Genomic DNA, 19,195 nt, shown 5'->3' with positions numbered 1-19,195 from the left:
TCCAGCCTTACCTCCTTGCTCCGGAGCACTGCGTGGCTGGGCCAAGGGGCGCCTGCTCCTGTTTTGAAGCACCACCGCAACCAGAGCCGCGACCAGCTGTGCAGGGGTTTTCATCTCCGCTACAGAGCCCGGGGCGCGCCCGCTCTTTCATGCCCGCTCTTCTCTGTCACTGCCGCGGCCGGAGCCACAATCAACTGTACCGGGTGCACGCCGCACCCGTTAGACTGTGAAGAAAGAGCACAGTGAGGGGTTGGGTGACGCCACGAAGAGCTGGACTTACCCGGCAGCATCGACCCCTGATTTGGACGGCAGCAATTAAAGTTATGCTCAGGCCCTCTCTCTTTCCTGCCAGGCACTGACGCGGCGTGGGAGTCCCCGGCCGGCACACTCACGCACCAAACAGCACTCCCAGTGGGAGGTTTCTGCAGCTGAGCAACGTGGTGTACCGTTGCACCCACCAAGCCTTGCCCAGTGACTCCAAGGAAGGAGAATTAAAGGGGCAATCAACAATTTTGTCGATCTTCGTCGAGCTAGACGAGAGGAACAACCAAGCACATGGGGCACGGAACGGACAGAGGGATAGGCAAAAGAAGCCTTTTGGTGAATCCCAGAGGGCGGCAGCACCCAGCCAGGATCAATGGCAGCGCAAGGAGGGCAGCCAGAGGAACTCACAGAGCTGCCGAGGAAGATCCGGGCAGGTTCTGCAGTGCGTGGCGATGATTGGCTACAAGCACATTTGGCCCAGGAAGGAGGCGAGGGGTCAGGGGGCCAAGCAGCGGGAGACGATGGTGCACCAGCACCCAAAAGAAGCAGGAAGACAGCTCCCAAACAGCCCCAGAGGAAACCCCCATGAAAGAAGCCGCAGACGAAGACCTGCCGCCTGACGCCATCCCGGCGACGGCAGATGACCACAGCGAGATTCACAGCAGAGCTGCAAGTGGTGAGCATATTACTTAAATTGTGCAAGAATGTTTAAAATCCATGGCACCCCTATTACTCAAAGGGCTGGGGTCACAGGGGGCTGAGGACACGGGGGCGCAATGCACAGAGGGAGTATCGGGACTGCCGTGGCACTTATTAGACCAAGGATGCGCGCGGCAGGAAAGGCTGCAGAGGCAGGTAGCGCAAGGCACACAGGGGGAGCTGGGGTCCCCACTGGCAGCTTGGGGTTACACTGGCACAGCAAGCGGCCCAGCGCGAGAAGCGGAAACCACAGAGGCGTATACTAGACCATCACCAGCCTCCATGACCACAAGAGCCACAGGTTTAGCAAGACTCATCCCTTTGACAGTCAAGGAAAGAATATAGAGGAAAGAATTTGTGCTAGGAATCCAATTAGAGGGCTTGGATCTCACGGCCTGCGATAAGAAGGATGAGGATAGAAGGGAGAGGCGCAAGGAGAGGAAGTTAAGACATTTTGATAATTGGCTGGACGCTTTTAGAATAATGGCGTGCATAATAGTGGAAAAATTCCTGCGCTGCACAGCAGACCTTTGGTTATATGAGGCTAATATTCATTGGGCGCAAAGGCAGTTTCCCGGGGACGCATGGCTGGAATACGACAAGGGTTTCAGGTTAAAGATGCAAAGGCACCCAGAGATGGAATGGAATGAGGAGGACGTCTCTGGGTTCATACACATAATGCTGGTAGCCAAGGAAGTGCAGTCTTGGGCAGGCAGAAGTGACCAGTCCTTTCGGGGGTTCTTCTACAAAATGAAGGGCAAGACCTTTCACAGGTCTAAGCATAGCACAGGGAAACCAACCGTCTCCAGTGGGGCAAGAGCAGTCTGCTGGAAATATGACCCCGGGGAATGCACATGGGGTTCATCATTCAAATTTCAACACGCATGTTCCATTTGTGGGGGTGGACACCCGGCGGCTGGATGTCGGCGCAAGCAAGATCACTAGGGGGACAAGAAGGATAAGAAGAGGCAACAATAGCGCAAACACAGACCTGGTGGGGGAGCCACAAGGGCAACAAAACTGCCAGCTAGCCACATCCTCAATTATCACACAGCAACTTCACAGGCTGGCCAACAAATACCCTAACAGAACAGATGCGGCAATATTAGTGAAAGGTTTTGAGGAAGGTTTCAGGATACCATTCATAGGTCCACTGCCATTAAACGGGGCAAACAACCTGAAATCTGCACTGGAACACCCAGGGGTGGTAAACAAGAAACTGGAAAAAGAAAAGTCCTTGGGCAGAATAGAGGACCCCCTCCCCCCTCTTTTGCAGAAAGGTCTAGTTATCTCTCCTTTTGGAGTGGTCCTCAAAAAGGAACCAGGGCAATTCAAATTAATCCACCACCTCTCCTTCCCTGAGGGGTCTCAGTAAACGACGGTTTAAGTGCAGAAGATTGCTCAGTGGGCTATGCGACGGTGGATGATGCAATTGACCTAGTGAGGTCAGCAGGACACGGACACTCATGGCTAAGGCGGACATTGAATCCGCTTTCCGCCTCCTGCCAGTACATCCCTCCAGCATCCACCTGTTAGGTTTCCAGTGGGAGGGGGAGATGTATATTGACAAAGCCATGCCTATGGGGTGAGCAATATCCTGTGCATATTTTGAACAGTTCCACACCTTCTTAGAGTGGGCCCCGCACAACAGACACCCAGCAGGGAGGGAAGCTTCACTACCTGGACGACTTTCTGTTTACAGGCCCCGATGGGTCACCAGAATGCTGTAGCACACTGGCAGCCTTTGAGGAGCTGGCAGGGGAATTGGGGATCCCGCTTGCAGCTGAAAAGACAATGGGACCCATCACAAAAATCACATGTTTGGGCTCAGTCACAGGGACGGCCAGGTTACCGGAGGACAAGGTAATAGATTTCAGAGTGGAAGTAAGGGGCCTATGCGGCCGTAACACAGCGACTCTCCACGAGCTGCAGAGGTTGATTGGTAAGCTCAATTTTGCAGCTAGGGTAATCCCCTGAGGGAGAGTTTTTTTTGACAGGCACCTTGCCCAACTAACCACAGGCCTCACCCACAAGCACCACCATGTCCGCCTAGGGGCAGGGGTCAAGCAGGACTTGCTAATGTGGGACCAATTCTTAACAGATTTTAACGGTGTCCTGATCTGGAGAGAGGGTTGGGTAACAGCCAGTAAGATTGCCCTATTTACTGACGCTTCCGGGAGCACGGGCTTTGGGGCAATTCTGGGTAAGAAATGGTGCGCAGGCCAGTGGCCAGATAAGTGGCACAGGCAAGGCATCACCCGTAACGTAACATTCCTGGAGCTGTTCCCTATTATAGTAGCATTGACAGTATGGAAACAGGCCTTAAAGAACATGAAGTTGACACTGTGGTCAGACAATAAGAGGGTGGTACATGCCATAAATAAAGGTTCAGCAAGGTGCCCTGACAACGCGGCAGTTGGTTAAATTGCAGCTGGAGGGGAACTTGGAACTGAAGGCCCACCATTTACCGGGGGTGGACAACGCAGTAGCGGACGCCCTGTCCAGATCGCAGATGAGCAGTTTCAGGGAAATGGTGCCTGGGGCAGACAAGGAGATGACCACTTTTCCAGAACACCTGCGGGACCTGGGGGGGTAGACTTTTCTGCACTGGTAAATCAGGCTCTTACCCCAGAGGCAGCCAGACGGTACAAGAAATACACAGCAACAGTGATGCAGATAGGGGGCATACGGACTCTGACCGATATGGGCAAGACACAAAGATCAGTGGAACTATTCATACAATGGGCATTCACCAATAAGAAATCAAGGTCATGGGCACAAGCCCACCTGGCAGCCATAGCCCATTTCACAAAGATACACATAGGGGAAGATCCCACGGCATCCCTGTACCTCAAGGCAGCTCTGAAAGGGTGGAACGGGCTAAGGGGGAAAGAGCAGACAGCAGGCGTCCCATAGATTTCAATAAATTGGGCCAGCTAATGGAGGCACCAGCAGTTTGTGCGAAGAACATTTTTGAGCTCCACATGTTCCAGGCACCCTTCTCCACTGCATTCTTTGGCGCATTCAGCATCAGTGAGTTGGTGGCACCCAGGAAACATGGGCCTGCATGGCGGTGCCTGCAAGCCACAGACATAAAACCCGGGGCAGCTTCAGTGGAGATAATGCTGAGGAGGTCCAAAATGGACCAGGTAGGAAAGGGGGCAGTAATACAGCTGCAGTGTATACAGGGGAGCAAATATTGTGCAGTGTGCTGCTTGCTTAAATACATGGGAACTGGCCCGGCAGGGGACGGGCCATTTTTCAAACATCAGGATGGGTGCAACCTAAGCAAGTTCCATTTCATAGCAGTGATGCGTAAGGCCCTTGCCAAAGCCGGGCTGCCCCCGGAGGCATTCGCCTCCCACTCCTTCAGGATCTGCGCGGCCACCTCGGCATCGCAGTAGGGCATGTCGGAAGCAAGGATTCAGGAAGTGGGCAGGTGGCAGTCCCGAGCATACAAAACCTACATCAGGCCCCAGTTACTTTAGATCCCACCGGCAAGGGTGGGGGGCCACTCACTTTGGGATGCCGCACGGCAGGGTGATGGGGACTACTTCAAAGGTTGATAGCGAGGAGTTGGGGTCCACCGCCGCTGCAAGAGCTGCCTGACATTTTGATCATTTTTCTAGCAGGGAAATGCCCCCATCTGGTGTGGGTAGTAGGCCATTCCTTCGAGTCCAGGATGCAGACGAGGAGGCAGAGGGCAGGCCACGGGATGGCAGGAAGACCTAAAGGCACATGCATTCGCAGGTTGGGGCAGCCGGAGATGAGATGGAGTCAGCTACCGGTGTCACTCAAGAACCTGCTGGCAGACTCAGCGTGGCACCCAGACATACTGATCATTCACCTCGGGGGCAACGACCTGGCCCAGGTGGGAAGGAAGGCTTTGGGGCAAGCCATACAGGCGGACCTCACAGGAGCAGCCACGTGGTTCGGTGACACGACCATCGTATGGTCTGAGGTGATCAGTAGAATGCACTGGAGGGGAGCAGAATCAAACAAAGCAGTGGATAACTCCAGAAGAAAAATGAACATCGCGATTCACAAATTCCGCAAATCCAACGGTTTTGAATCCATCAGGCACTGGCTTATCCATCCAGGGCGCCCAGAACTATATGGCCATGACGGGGTCCACCTATCAGAAGAGGGGATGAGAGTCTTCTGGGATAACCTGGGGGGTGCAATGGCACTGGCAGGCTGTAAGTAAAAAAAAAAAAGAAGAAGAGACAAACAAATCGGGGGGGGGGGGGGCCGCAGGAAGACGGTAGCCTCCCTGTGGCGTGGCAGAGAAATAATGGTACAATGGTTGGCTAAGGAGACACGCTGACAGGGCGGTGTGTAGGAGGAGGGCCACACACTTTAGGATGCCGCACGGCAGGGTGGGTTGGCCGAGCCAAGGAGGGGGTAGCAAACGAAGATTGAACTCGCAGCCCAGACCCGGCCGAACAGAAGGGCACAAAATGGTAGCGAGTTGGGGCCTAACTCCGAGGAGAAGCTATTCCTCCCTACATGCAAAGGGCGTGGGAGACCAACCGAACGGTGGTCCCAGAAAAGACAAGAAAAGAAGGACTACCAAGAACTAACAAAAGAACTGGTTTGGGTGCCATTTACGAACTGGGGAAGTGTACAGAATGTACCGCACTGGGGAAGTGTACAGAATGTACCGCAATATGATATGCATAACATGCTAAGGATATGTATGATTTATGACCAAAGTTATGGCAGTTCGCAAATGACAGAAATGACATGGGGTCATACTAATGATGACCGAAAAATGAGTATGTACATAATCCTAATAAACTGCTGCCAACAAACAACTACTATAACTACAATGCATGTTGGCTAATTTATTAGGGTACAAGGTTGGTGGAGAGGGGGAGGGATGGACCAGAATGGGCGCAGTGCGTGGGTTATCGCACAGGCCGCCGCCCCCCCAAAGGGGGAGAGGCTCAGGGGCCGGCGCCATAACCCACGCCGAGCCCTGGGGGGAGAACTGGTTCTGGGCGCCCAAAAGCACCCAGAAGCAGTGCCAAGTGTCCACGTCCCCCGGCCCACAAGCGCCATAGTGGCGCCAGGCCCCCGTCCAATGGCGGGCCTGGCGAGATACAAACCCCCCAATGGGGGGACAGCACCCGCATGGCGGGAGAGGTGTGGGGGGAGGATATAAGCCACCGCTCCCCCAGGTAGCTCCTAACTTCGTGGAGCTGCGCACTTGTTTTTCAGACCCACCGAACCGCACCTACGAAAAACAGCAGTGTTGCAGTGCTGGACAGCAACACAAACGTTGGCGGAGAAATAATGGTACAATGGTTGGCTAAGGAGACACACCGACAGGACGGTGTGTAGGAGGAGGGCCACTCACTTTAGGATGCCGCACGGCAGGGTGAGTTGGCCGAGCAAAGGAGGGGGTAGCAAATGGAGACCGCACTCGTAGCCCAGACCCGGCCGGATGGCAGGGCACAAAACGGTAGAGAGTTGGGGCCTAACTCCGGGAAGAAGCTACCCCTCCCTACACGCAAAGGGCGTGGGAGACGAACCAAACGGTGGTCCCAGAAAAGACAAGAAAAGAAGGACTACCAAGAACTAACAAAAGAACTGGTTTGGGTGCCATTTACGAACTTGGGAAGTGTACAGAATGTACCGCAATATGATATGCATAACATGCTAAGGATATGTATGATTTATGAACAAAGTTATGGCAGTTTGCAAATGACAGAAATCACCAGGGGTCATACTAATGATGACCGGAAAATGAGTATGTACATAATCCTAATAAACTGCGGCCAACAAACGACCACTATAACTACAATGCATGCTGGCTAATTTATTAGGGTACAAGGTTGGAGGACTGGGGGAGGGATGGACCAGAATGGGCGCAGTGCGGGGGTTATGTGTTTTAGTTTGCAACTCTTTAACACCTTGGCCTTTGTGAGGCATCAAACATTGTATTAGTGAACAATCCTTCATGTTTTTTTCATCTTATTTCAATTCATTCGAAGTAGGGCCCGCAAGTTAAACCTGTGCAAAAAGTGACAAATGTAATTCTGCAAGCTAGTCCTGCTGTAGTAAGGTTTACAAATGAAAACACGTTTTAATACGCGTTAGCTGGTTCTAGCACAGCTGTAAACATTTCTACACATAAAAAATATGTAGGAAATCACAGTTCAAGGTACTTCTAATAAATCCAGTCTTTATTGCTCTGACGACAGTTTTCCCTTTCCCTCATTATGTGTAGCAATGGGGGGTGATATAGTTAAAATCAAGAGCGTTCTTGACTTTTTTCTTTCCAGTCATCCTGACTGCCACAAATAAACCCTGGTTTGTTTTGTTTGCAAGCTGCCTGTTAAAAATGCATCTTAAACCTGAGCCCCAGTGCTTCTTTTTGAAGTCTAATGAATCCCAGCCCTTCTGTCCCGCTGCACCCCCTGACGCCTACATTCAACCCCCCCAGTAACCTGACACACCCCTCAAGCAGACCCTCTCTCCTCGGCATGTCACACGCTCCCCATCCCCTGCACCCCTCCAAGCCACTGGAAGCAAGCTCCTGGGACGCGCGCCTCACCTCCGCCCCTCACACTCCCACCCCTCTCACCGGGGGCCAACTGACAAGTTTTGGGGAGGGGGCGAGAGGGGGAGTGGTGAGGAGCAGGCCAATGTACAAAACACGTGCTTGCAGAGTCAGGGATTCTTTTCTCTCGTGACATTTTTGTGGGTTTCTTCGGGGCTGTGCGGCCAGGAGAGAGCAGAACACGTTTTCCTCCTCAAACTTTCCACGGGCTCTTTTGCTCAGGCTTCCCAGGGAGAGATAGCAGGGGAGGGAGAGGGGAGCAGAGCCCAGGACTGCAGACCATGCCTGGCAGGCAGTGAGTGGCTCTGACATCCCGCAGTCTGTGTATCCGACTACCACAAGAAACTCTGAGGAGTGAACAGAACACAAACTCTGAGGCGAGGGGATACCCTGTGAGGAGGGGTCGACGCACGTCTGTCCGGGTCTGGCACCCACCCACTGCGCACTTTACTTACATACCATGGAGGTACAGTAGTGTGCAGCCTGGCCACCTGAACCTCATTCCTGCGGACACTTCTCACACCCCACCCCGGATCCTCCGCGTGACCGTGTCCTGAGCGCCAACATGAAAGGTAAGTGTCCCAGGATGCTTTGTGGTCACCGCGCGCGCTGGCTGCAGTGAGCTGTTCGCGTGCCATCCCACCTGCGCCTGGGTGCAAAACTTCACAGCGCGAGCTGTGAGGGCTCTGCGTACAACTTCCATCATGGAAACAAGAAGGCTGCACGGCACATCAGAGGTAGAGAGACACGTGTACTTAATGAAACCGAGAGAGTACCCTGCTTCTATATAACAAAATATTTAGCCTCTTACCACTCTGAATGTTGGTGGTAGGCAATCTCTATAGCGCTTAACTGTCAGGTGTCCCGGCGGCTATCTGCGGTTTATCCAGGGTGTCATATTTAAGATGTGCTGATTGTGGGGCTGGCCTTTGTTTATTTTTGCTCTTTCTTATGTCTGTAAATGTTTAATATATGCTGATTGTGGGACTGGCTTGGTTTATTTTTGTATTGCCTTAAGTGTGTAACTGTTTAAGATGTGCTGATTGTGGAGCTCTTTGGCGTTTGTTTTTGTTAGGGTCTCTTGTGAATTCCCGAAGATGTGCATTTTAAGTCCTTTTCTTTTAAAACCTGTGACTCGTCTGTTACGTCCCTTGTGCAGGACCACTCTGCACGTCTCTGAATCTCTGTAACTTTGGTATAGGCACGCATTCAGCTTTAGGAAGCAAAGACAGAAAAAAAGCCATCTTTTCGCATTTTGACCTCCTGCGGCACACATTTCCCCTCGACCACCAATAAGCTTTCTTTGTTTGGTTTTCTTTTCTCTCTCTCTCTTTTCCTTTGCTGTTTTTGAAAACAGCCTCTTCCGCCAAGGTTTTCTGATGTCCTCAGCTCTGCTCCTCAGCATCTGGCAACCATTAGGTGCCAGTGGAGGCTTAACTGGCTTGTGAAATTTGTTTGGCATCCTTCTCTCCTCGAGATCCACTGGCTGGAAAATATTTGTTCTTTACATCTGCTGCAGCTGAAAAGAAGGGGGGAAAAACGTAAAGTTCCGTTTGAAACATGCTGCTTTCAGTTTAGGGAACCCGGACTCTGGTAGCACAGACGGGGGTGATGTGGACACGGGCTGTGAAGAGGGTGCTGGCCACCTAAAGATCAGAACACCAAGTGACTGTGTAAAATGTTAACACACTTTGGTGAAAGCCTCGTGCTGGTATACGTACATCATAAACATGCCAGCGCAATTTTGCACCAACATTTCGGGGTAACATGGACAGCCTTAGGATGGGTGCAATTTTACACCAATATTTATCAATTACGTAGATTGTGTCAATATCTAAAGTGTTAAAATTCTTTGGTGAAGGCCTCGTGCTAGATTACGTAGCTCACACACATACCAGTGCAATTTGGCACCAGCATTTCTGGGTGGCATCAGAACGGGAGGAGTTTGGCGCTAACATCTCCAGGTTACTTAGATTGCCTCAGTGCGCTTGCAAATTTTGCTTCAACGTTTCCGGAGTGGATGTAGGACGAATTCATGCATGCTTTTATAATGCGGGCAGTACAACGTATGCCTCGTTACCACGTGTTCCATTACAATGCAAGTCGTTAAAACGACTTACCTTAGGGAAGTGCTGGAGTTTGGAATACTTTATTTTACTATTCCAACTCCAGCCTGTGCAACAGTAGGGAAGGTGCTGGATTTAAAATCCAACAATGAGTTCCTTAAAGCAAGTCGTTGTAATGACTTGCGTTGTAATGGAACGCGTGGTAACAACGTGTTTGTTGTAGTGCCTGCGTTGTAATGGCACTGCTTACTTCTGCCTGCGTTGTAAACCATGTTTCCCTTCCAGATTGCATAGATTATGCCAGCGCATTTTTTCTCCAACATTGACAGACTTCCTAGATTGCACTCCCTCAATTTTGCACCTCCTGACAATGGAGAAACAACAATGCACTGGCTGACCAGTGAAAAAACAACAGTGTGCCCAGACAGAGCAGACTAACAACGATGAACTGAGCAGGTCATTCTGTCCAGGGCAGACCTTGAGATGTCCTGTGTTGAACATTAAACCGCTCAGCCCAGCACTGTGATTTAGAACTTCTTGGAAATTGTAGTCCTGCATGTAAAGTGTCAAAAAGCAATACTACAAGTACCAGAAGGCAAACAAAAACACCCTTGGCTAGGTGAACTGCCCAAATCTGACACTCCAGACAACTTTCTGCAAAAGGTACTACATAGCCCAGAATACATTGCCCACTTGTACTGCATTTCAAGTTTATACGAAGTTGATTGGTGCCCATAGGTCAGTGAGCTACAGACAGCCATGTGTTTTATCCATTTTTAAATCGTTCCTGAAATAGAGCTGCATTGTTGACCCACTCACTCACTGTGCATTTCCAATCATATGTGGTAGGACAATACAAATCCACATAACACCGTGATGCCATTAGGCAGTGGTAGCAGAGCACCAAATTCAACAAGATGTGTTCTCTGAAACTGTGTGTCGAAGTTTGACTGCATATGCCACAAGGCCCTGGTCCAGTTGTGGTTCTGTGCCTGTGAACATGTACATTGTGGTTGGAAACCTGGACAGAAGCCTGGAGACTGAAACAGTGGTGGCCTACCCGGTCTGATGACCCTTTCATGACAGTCAGTATGTGGCCTTATATCCATGAGCCGGTCTGACCTTCATGAACTGAAGAGGGAGCCCCATTACTTACTCCACTGCTTGTACTCTCCAGGAATGTAGTGCATGCCCAATGTGGTAACTCGTAGGTAGCTTGGACCTCGTGTAAGCGTGTGCTGCCAAGTACGACTTCTTCGAAAGCACTGTGGGTTCACTGCCTGCAGTCTAACATTTACCTGGGAAAGCGCCTGCTCCCCTCATTCCTTATCTGCAGTTCTCCTCAAGTGTTCACTTAGAATCTCCAACACGTGTCTTCTTCTTTAAATTAAAAAGAAACCAATTCCAAACTTTTTTGTTATCCCTTTGGTGCCCTTTCTTTTGGGTCTTTGGTAGAAACTTGCCAAACAGAAAGCAAAGGACGAGGAAACATTATACACCTATTTTTTCATAAGTTTATTTAGTAGCTAGTAGGCTGCGCTCTGAAGCCTGCCTCAAAGAACTTGGTGGAAAAAATCAACCAGTAGCCCAATACCAAAAGGCAGGATTTCACACATGCGCATAAAATAAATACCATATTGATGCCGGGGCTGGGTTTGTACACAAAACCAGTCTTAGCAAAAATTGTTCAAATCAGCCCGTATTGGACCGTACAAGGAAGTGTAGTGAGCAAGCCTGTCCCTCTCAAGTGGGTTTGGTGGGGTATACTCTTCCCAAAGACTTTTTTAAATTCAATTTAAATGGTGTGTTTTACAACACAGTGTTACAAATATACTGGCAAGTGCTTACAAGCGAAGATCATGGTGGCCCATCTAGTGCTAAACCCAGGGCATTGGCTAGCAGCCTGCCAGTGAAATCTCAGAATCCTCAAATGGCCAACCCGGACCTGAGTGAGGCTTGTTGCTTAGGAGGTATGTTACTGTTTTATAGCACAGAAAGTGGGTTGATTTAATTTGACTCGGGTGTGCACGAGGTGCATGTAGATCGTATGGATTCCTAGCCCTACATTAGAGAACCCTAGATAAAAGAAGTGGAAGGGCACAGATAATATCACAGTCTGAAGAGAAAGATTTTACAATATTACAAAACAAAAAAAGATCTGGAATCACTCAAAGCTGTTACGGGAAGTTATTACAGAATGATGGCACTAAGAACAGAGAACGCATTCCTGTAAACAAATGTCTGCTGCACTTTAGTCAGCTATATGCACCAGCTGTGAAATTGCCCCACAGTGAGGGAGCTGTTACTAACTGCTCATAGTGCGCCCTCTGCAGGCAACCTAGGGTTTCTCTGTTTGATGGCGTTAGCCCGAGAATATATATTACTTCCATGAAATCCGTATCCAGCTGCAGATTTCCCTTGACATTCCTTTTATCTCTTACTGAGGTCAGCTGTGAGCCTCTCTCTCTTCCTCCGTTCTTCCTAAAACTTGCAATAAATCCATAAACTTTGATTTTGACAACAGCTAGAGGCCCTCATTCCTGGCTGGTTCACTTATATTTCTGCCCTCTATGTAATCGCACCTCCCATATCGTGTCTTGGCTCACTCAGGCTTTCCCACACCAATCCTGCTTTTTGATACCGTTGGCTATCAGGGCCATGTCTGACGGTGATGATCCAACCGCAGTGTCTGTGCCAACGACTATGCTCCTTATGATTGCATAACTTTGGCTTCTCCTCGTTAATGCTTTAATCTCCTGGGGATCCTTTCACTCTACCCAGCAGTCTAGGCAGAGTTTACCCCTTTTGAAAAAGTTCTCCCCAAACCCTCTGACCATGGCAATTTTTTCCATTCAGGCTCTTCCCTTCCATGACACATAGCTAGAGAGGGGCACAGCACTTCACCTACAACAACATATCACTTTCCATCACTTTCTTTGTTCCCATCACTCGGACTTACATTGGGGTCATAGCACAGAGTCGTCTGTCATTAAGAGGGTGAACTGTGCCATGCATGTGCTACATGGTAAGCAGTGCTTTGTTTTTCTGTGCTGCTTGGCCTGTTAGTCAACTTCAACACAACCAACCGTAGATTGTTGCTATCCGTCTTCTTCACATGCGCACTCGACGGCAGCCTCCTGGAGTAATTTTCTTTCTTCTTGTCTACCCAAAGTATTTTCTTCTAATGGGTTAATCCAAGAAGGGTCTGATCCCCTTGGCATGTGGTGTGCCCTGGAGGATGACCGTGTTGCTCATATGTTTGACATCAAGCTACTGGGATGCCTTGTTCCTTGCATCACCCTCTACTAGGACACAGATGACACCTCCTACGGTATATGAGGGTCTCTTGATTGGCAGATGTCCTCCATGTGCAGACTTCTTTAGTGCTTTTGACTCAACTAAGTGTTATCAAGGCTGGTTTTCCTTCTAACAGGATATCAATGAGAATATGAAATGCGTGATGTAAGTGCTAAACTCCATCCCCGAATCATGATGCTTGCATTCCGCTCTCAATCAACCAATGGCAAGGCCAGCAATTCCACATTGTGCACCCGGGTCTCTTAGTCCAAAACAGGGCTGGTTTATGAATGCGGCCAGCAGCATTCATAAAGCAAAACCTAAAAAAACATACCCTTCCTTCCAGCCCTCGGCAAGCCACTAATAACAAGCATTAAAGAGCACTGGACCCAGATTTTTTTGCCACTCACTTTGCCACTCCTATACTAGATTCCACTCCAAAACACCTAGGCTTGCATGAGACTCAGTACACTGCAGAACAATATTGAAGTGTTAGATAAAACCTGGGACAGCTTCATTTATTGCTTTCTAATGTCAATGTTTGATCACTCAAAAACCGAAACCAGGTTTGTTTTGCATTACTTTCCCAGGTGTTACCACGCTTTAGTTTTCCTACCTTATTTAGGTCTGGTGTTAACCAAGACCTGTTAATTTTACTGAAATATATGCATGCTATACTTACCTATTAGAGCTTTCAGCCAACCCTCTTCATCTACTGGTCTGTTATTGTGTCATTTACATTTTAATATCGAACACTGTAGCATATAGCATGGGGCAGTGTATCAGACAGCTGTAAGCACTGGCTAACTATACTGTGAGTAACAACATTCTACTCTTTCACAAGGAGCATATCCATACACAAAGTAGTTCCCTTTAATGCCTGGTATTACTTTGGCACTTTTTTTTTATTGGGGCAGATTTTTGTTTTTACTTTTAGCTGTTTTTCTATAGACTACGGTCCAGCAGCTTTCCCACCTATTATTTCTATGAAAACCATGACAAAAATAAACAAGCATCCCCAAAACAAAATGGCTGGTATCCAACCCCTGACCTATTGGCTTTACCAATGCTTGTCCATTCATGCCATCAAATTTGTACTGTACAAACCCTTTTACAATAGCGTTACTCTAAGCAGAAGCAATTCTCAAACACAGTGGCGGCGCCTCCGCTAAGGTGGAGGAGCATTGCCCACCTGCTTTCCAGCAGTGCAAAAAAATAAAAATAAAATGATAACTCGCTGCTATTATCATTTTATTTTTCCTTACTGAAGCCAGTTTTGGGGCGGGGCTTGGCTATCGTAACAGTCAGCAAGGGGAGCAGTGGTATGTGCACTTAAGTGCGCATGATGGTTTGTCCAGCCGTCATATATGCAAATAGCATACATTTATTGTTAACACTCCTTGGAACTGTAAAAATGCATTCTGAGCTATGAAACTCAGAATGGTGCATTTTTGTTGCAGATTTTATATAGCGCAAACTCAACCCGAAGGTATTGGAGTGCGTTACATGAGCACCGGTTACGTTACACAAGGACACATTCAGACATTCTGGCACGGGGAGATTAATGATTTGCCCAGAATCACAGGATGTGGACGCGACCCTGAGACTCGAACCTTGGTTTCCAGCACCAAAGTCGCCCGACGGACCACATCCTCTCCCCATCTTTCCTTGTGTATCCTGTAATTATCGCATCTTGGAGTATGGCTTGGCAAATTGCAGATGTGCAACTATCACACTAAATGTGTGCCTCATTTGGAATGACCAACTAAGTCTTCATCGTCTCTTGGCTATGTTGCATTTCTGCTTGTCCATTCCTGTGTCTAGTGGCCCTTATTTGCAACCAACTTGCCTTAAAGAAGAGTCAAAGATATCTCAAGAAGGGTTTGTTCGATCTCTGTCTTTGACCAGGCTCCTTTTATGGTTTTGTGGAATGTCAGCTGAAATCAATTAGACAGCAAGCATCTCTTCCATTTCCAATCTGACTGTGACTTCCTCACAAGGAGCCTGTTCCTACATGTGGACGTGAGGTTGTGTGCCTTTTCAGTGAGCCATTTCTCATTTTCATTCCAGCATCAAGTTGTTATATCTCCTATGGGAATGAGGAGCTTCAATCTGATCTCTTTAACTAGAGGGGAAACAACAAATATCACGACTGCCAAACAACACGTTGCCTTTGCAACGTGAGTGGAACAACTAATGCGTCAGAACCATGCATTCCATTTACAATGCAAGTCGTTACAGCAACATGTGTTAGGCACAGCATTCATGGACTTTAAAGTCCAACCTTTTCCTACTGTTGTAAGGACTAGAGGTAGAATAGTAAATTATATCATTCCAAAGTCCAGCACCCCTCTCCGGCAAGTCGTTGTACCGAGGTGTGTCGTAAATGGAATGCGTGGTTCAGACGCATTTGCTGTTCCTCCCACGTTGTTAAGGAACGCGTGGGAAAGGAAAGCGGGGTTGTGTGTGTCATACAACCCAAATAGAGCATTATGTTCTGATAACCTACAAAGTGATCCCCAGAGTCTGATCCCAAAGCTCTGCACCATCACAAGCTCAAGTAATGGGGTTGTATGATATTGGAAGGCATATAATGCACTCAAAGTAAGTCATACCTGGCAGAAAAGACACAAGTTACATTGTGTTGATATGCTAACATCGGTTATTTTACAGCATGTTGAAACGGCATAAATACAACATGAAGAGCTTTACTGGAAGGCGTTGTTATTTATTATTTAGACAATACTTTAAAAAATTGCTTCTTAGTTTTCAGATGGAAGTCATCTTATTGTGTGGACAGTGGTTCCATCCTTCCCCTTTCCACTTTTTGCAGACTAACTAACTGGGTGTAACATCTGCAGGCCCTTGGGGGTGCTCCTTGTTGTTGCTGGACATGGGAACACCCATAAAGTACACTTAATCAAAATGAAGCCCCCTTGCCCCCTCAACACTGGTCGGGTGGCTCTGGCTGGTATTGGCTGACGGTGCAAGGCACTGCCCTTTTTACCTATACCCCTTAGAGCACGGGTACTCATAGTACGGCCCGCGGGCCGCCAGCGGCCCGGCAAGCCTTCCTTGGCAGCCCGCGGACCTTGCAGACATTGTACCTGTGTATTTAAAAAAAAAACAAATTAAAGTGTCAGCAAACACCGCCGCAGCAGCGCGGACTCCGAGACACTCTGCTCTATGGGGGCCAGGCGATTCCAGCAATAGTCAGAATGGAGATGCAGGGGCACTAAGAAGAGGGGAAATACAACAAAGCCTCATTAACAAATAAATGGTCTTTTAAAGACCTGTGAAGTACTCGGGTGTGGCTGTGTGTGTTCCCGGGAAGCTGTCTCAGCCCGGGCTGCCACACGCGTGGGGTGAGGTGACAGAGGGAGACAGACAGAGGGAGACAAAGGGAGGGAGACAGAGGGAGGGAGACAGAGACAGACAGAGGGAGACAGAGAGAGAGGGAGACAGAGAGAGAGGGGACAGAGGGAGGGAGACAGAGGGAGTCAGACAGAGGGAGACAGAAGGAGGGAGACAGGGAGAGAGGAAGACAGGGAGAGGGAGACAGAGGGAGACAGAGAGAGAGGGAGACAGAGGGAGGGAGAGGGAGGGAGAGAGGGACAGAGGGAGACAGAGGGAGACAGAATGAGAGGGAGACAGAGAGAGAGGGAGGGAGACGGACGGAGGGAGTCAGGGGGAGGGAGACATAGGGACAGGGACAGAGGGAGACAGAGAGGTATACAGAGGGCAACAGACAGAGGGAGACAGACAGAGGGAGGGAGGGAGGGAGACAGACAGAGGGAGGGAGACATATAGAGAGAGAAAGAGGGAGGGAGACAGACGGAGATAGACAGAGGGAGACATAGGGAGGGAGAGAGGGAGAGGGAGACAGAGGGAGACAGACAGAGAGGGAGACAGAGAGAGAGAGACAGAGAGAGAGGAAGACAGAGGGAGGGAGGGAGACAGGGACAGAGGGAGACAGGGACAGAGGGAGACAGAGGGAGAGGGAGACAGAGGGAGACAGCGAGAGAGGGAGACAGAGGGAGGGAGTCAGGGAGAGGGAGATAGAGAGAGGGAGACAAACAGAGGGAGACAGAGGGAGGCAGACAGAGGGAGACAGGGAGAGGAGGGCAACAGAGGGAGGTAGATATAGGGAGAAAGGGAGACAGATAGAGGATGGCAGAGGGAGGGAGACAGAGGACGGGAGACAGATGGAGACAGAGGGGAACAACCTTTACAACGCAACTATTACAACGCACTACACTTACAACGCATTTTTTACAACGCAACATCCACTACAACGCATTCCATTACATCGCATGACACTACAACACATTTTTAAAAACTACCTTTACAACGCATTCCATTACATCGCATACTACCTTTACAACGCATACTACCTTTACAACGCATACCATTACAACGCATAATATTACATTAAAACCCCTACACTATCCAACACTTACCCTACTGTTGCACCCCCTGGAGTTAGAATAGTAATTTTTACCCCTATACTATCCAACACTTACCCTACTGTTGCACCCCCTGGAGTTAGAATAGTAATTTTTACCCCTATACCAGTGGTTCCCAAACTTTTTGACCCATGGCTCCCTTGACCCACTTGGCAGTTGGCCGTGGCTCCCCACCATTTTTTTACCGGCGCACCGGGGTGCCGCGGCGCACAGTTTGGGAACCACTGGTCTACATGAAGAATCAAGCCTAGACGTGATGAAGGATTCAGAGAGTAGACATCACCATCATAAAACTTTATTTGCAATCAAAAAGATCTTATAAAGTACATCTCAATTGCTAGAGAAAGGCTCAAGGAGCTCTGTGGCGTTACAAGAAGTTTACATGGGGTGGGCTCTGATGAACCCAAGATGGCTCACCAGATCCCCTCTACCCAGTGTTTTAAGTGTGCTGGGTCCTGCTGGTGCAGTTCTAAAAGGCAGGTGTCAGGACAATAGGTAAGTTTTACAGACACATCAGAGGAGGTCGCGCAGTAGTACATAAGTAAGCCCAGCCATATCCAAACATATTCAACCATTTGCAAACCTATCCATCATGTATCCTTCCATCTATCATTTCACTCATCCATCCCTTCATCCATCCTTTCACTCATCCATCCATTATCCATCCATCCACCCTTTCAACCTATCCATCTGTATACGCATCCATCCACTCTTCTACCCATCCATCCATTCACTCATCCATCCAGCCATTTACCCTTTCACCCATCCAGCCATCCTTTCACTTACTCATCCATCCACCCAGTCACTCATCCTTCCACCCATCCACCCTTTCAGTCATCCATCCATCCATCCTCCCTTTCTCTCTCCATCGACCCTTTCACTTAGCCATCCTTCCATCCATCCACCCACCGACCCATCTACTCATCCACTCATTAATCCATCCATTGACCAGATCACTCATCCATCCTTTCTCTCATCCATTTATCCTTTCACTCCTTCACTCATCTATTCATCCTTTTGTCCGCCTACCCTCCCTTTCACTCACCCATCCATCCATCCTTACATCCACCCTTTCACTCATCCATCCATCCATTCACCCTTGCACTTATAAATTCATCAATCCATCCATAATTTCACACCTCCATCCTCCCACTTACTCACTCATCATCCACCTTTTCACACATCCATCCTTTCACTCATCCATCCCTTCACTCATCCATCCACCCTTTTACCCATCCAGCAACCCTTCGACCCATACATCCAGCTATTTACCTTTTCTCTCATCCATCCTTCCACTCACTCATCCATCCATCCATCCATCCTCTCATTCTCCATCTATTCAATCTTTCATTCATCCATTCACCCTCTCACTAATTCATCCAGCCATCCACCCATCCCTTCACTTACTCACTCGCTCACCTTTTCATATTTAATTTTGAGCTGAGCCTTTTTGAGAAGAGGCCCATCAAGAACTTCACCCTCGCTCCAGGAGCCATTCCAGGACTGGGACAGAAACCACCCAGGGCGGAGACAGGATCCACCATAGGGGGGGGAGGGGACAGGAGCCATCACAGGTTTTGGGGGGGGGGACAGGAGCCATCACATGAGGGGGAACAGGATCCACCAGGGTGGGCACAGGGGTGGGCATGCAGTATTCTACTATCATCTTTGTCTCTTCCAAGGTGGGGTAGGGCTCCTCACCCCCTCCTGGACAAGACAACGAGACGACAGGGTCTCTGTCAAAAATGTTAGTTTTGCCATCCCCCACTGTGATGTACAGTACTTAAAGGAGAACTGATTTAACGGATTGTCCTCCGTACTTTGTTAATCAGTGT

The 19,195-nt window shown here is 49.1% G+C and overlaps 1 protein-coding gene across 1 annotated transcript in view; it reads left to right on the top strand.

Annotated features, from left to right (window-relative positions):
* Positions 1–7,622: 7,622 nt before the first annotated feature.
* Positions 7,623–19,195, top strand: part of COLEC12 (collectin subfamily member 12) — a 517,500-nt gene continuing 505,927 nt past the window's right edge. Inside the window, exon 1 of the mRNA XM_085605803.1 lies at positions 7,623–8,103. Within this exon, the coding sequence (XP_085461929.1) occupies positions 8,097–8,103 (7 nt within the window). The 5' untranslated portion in view covers positions 7,623–8,096. The remainder of the gene's footprint in view (positions 8,104–19,195) is intronic.

This window comes from Triturus cristatus, chromosome 5_1 (genome assembly GCF_964204655.1).
Source record: "Triturus cristatus chromosome 5_1, aTriCri1.1, whole genome shotgun sequence".
NCBI lineage: Eukaryota > Metazoa > Chordata > Amphibia > Caudata > Salamandridae > Triturus > Triturus cristatus.
The sequence above is the reverse complement of the archived record's forward strand: the minus strand, read 5'-3'. Positions and strand labels throughout refer to the sequence as shown.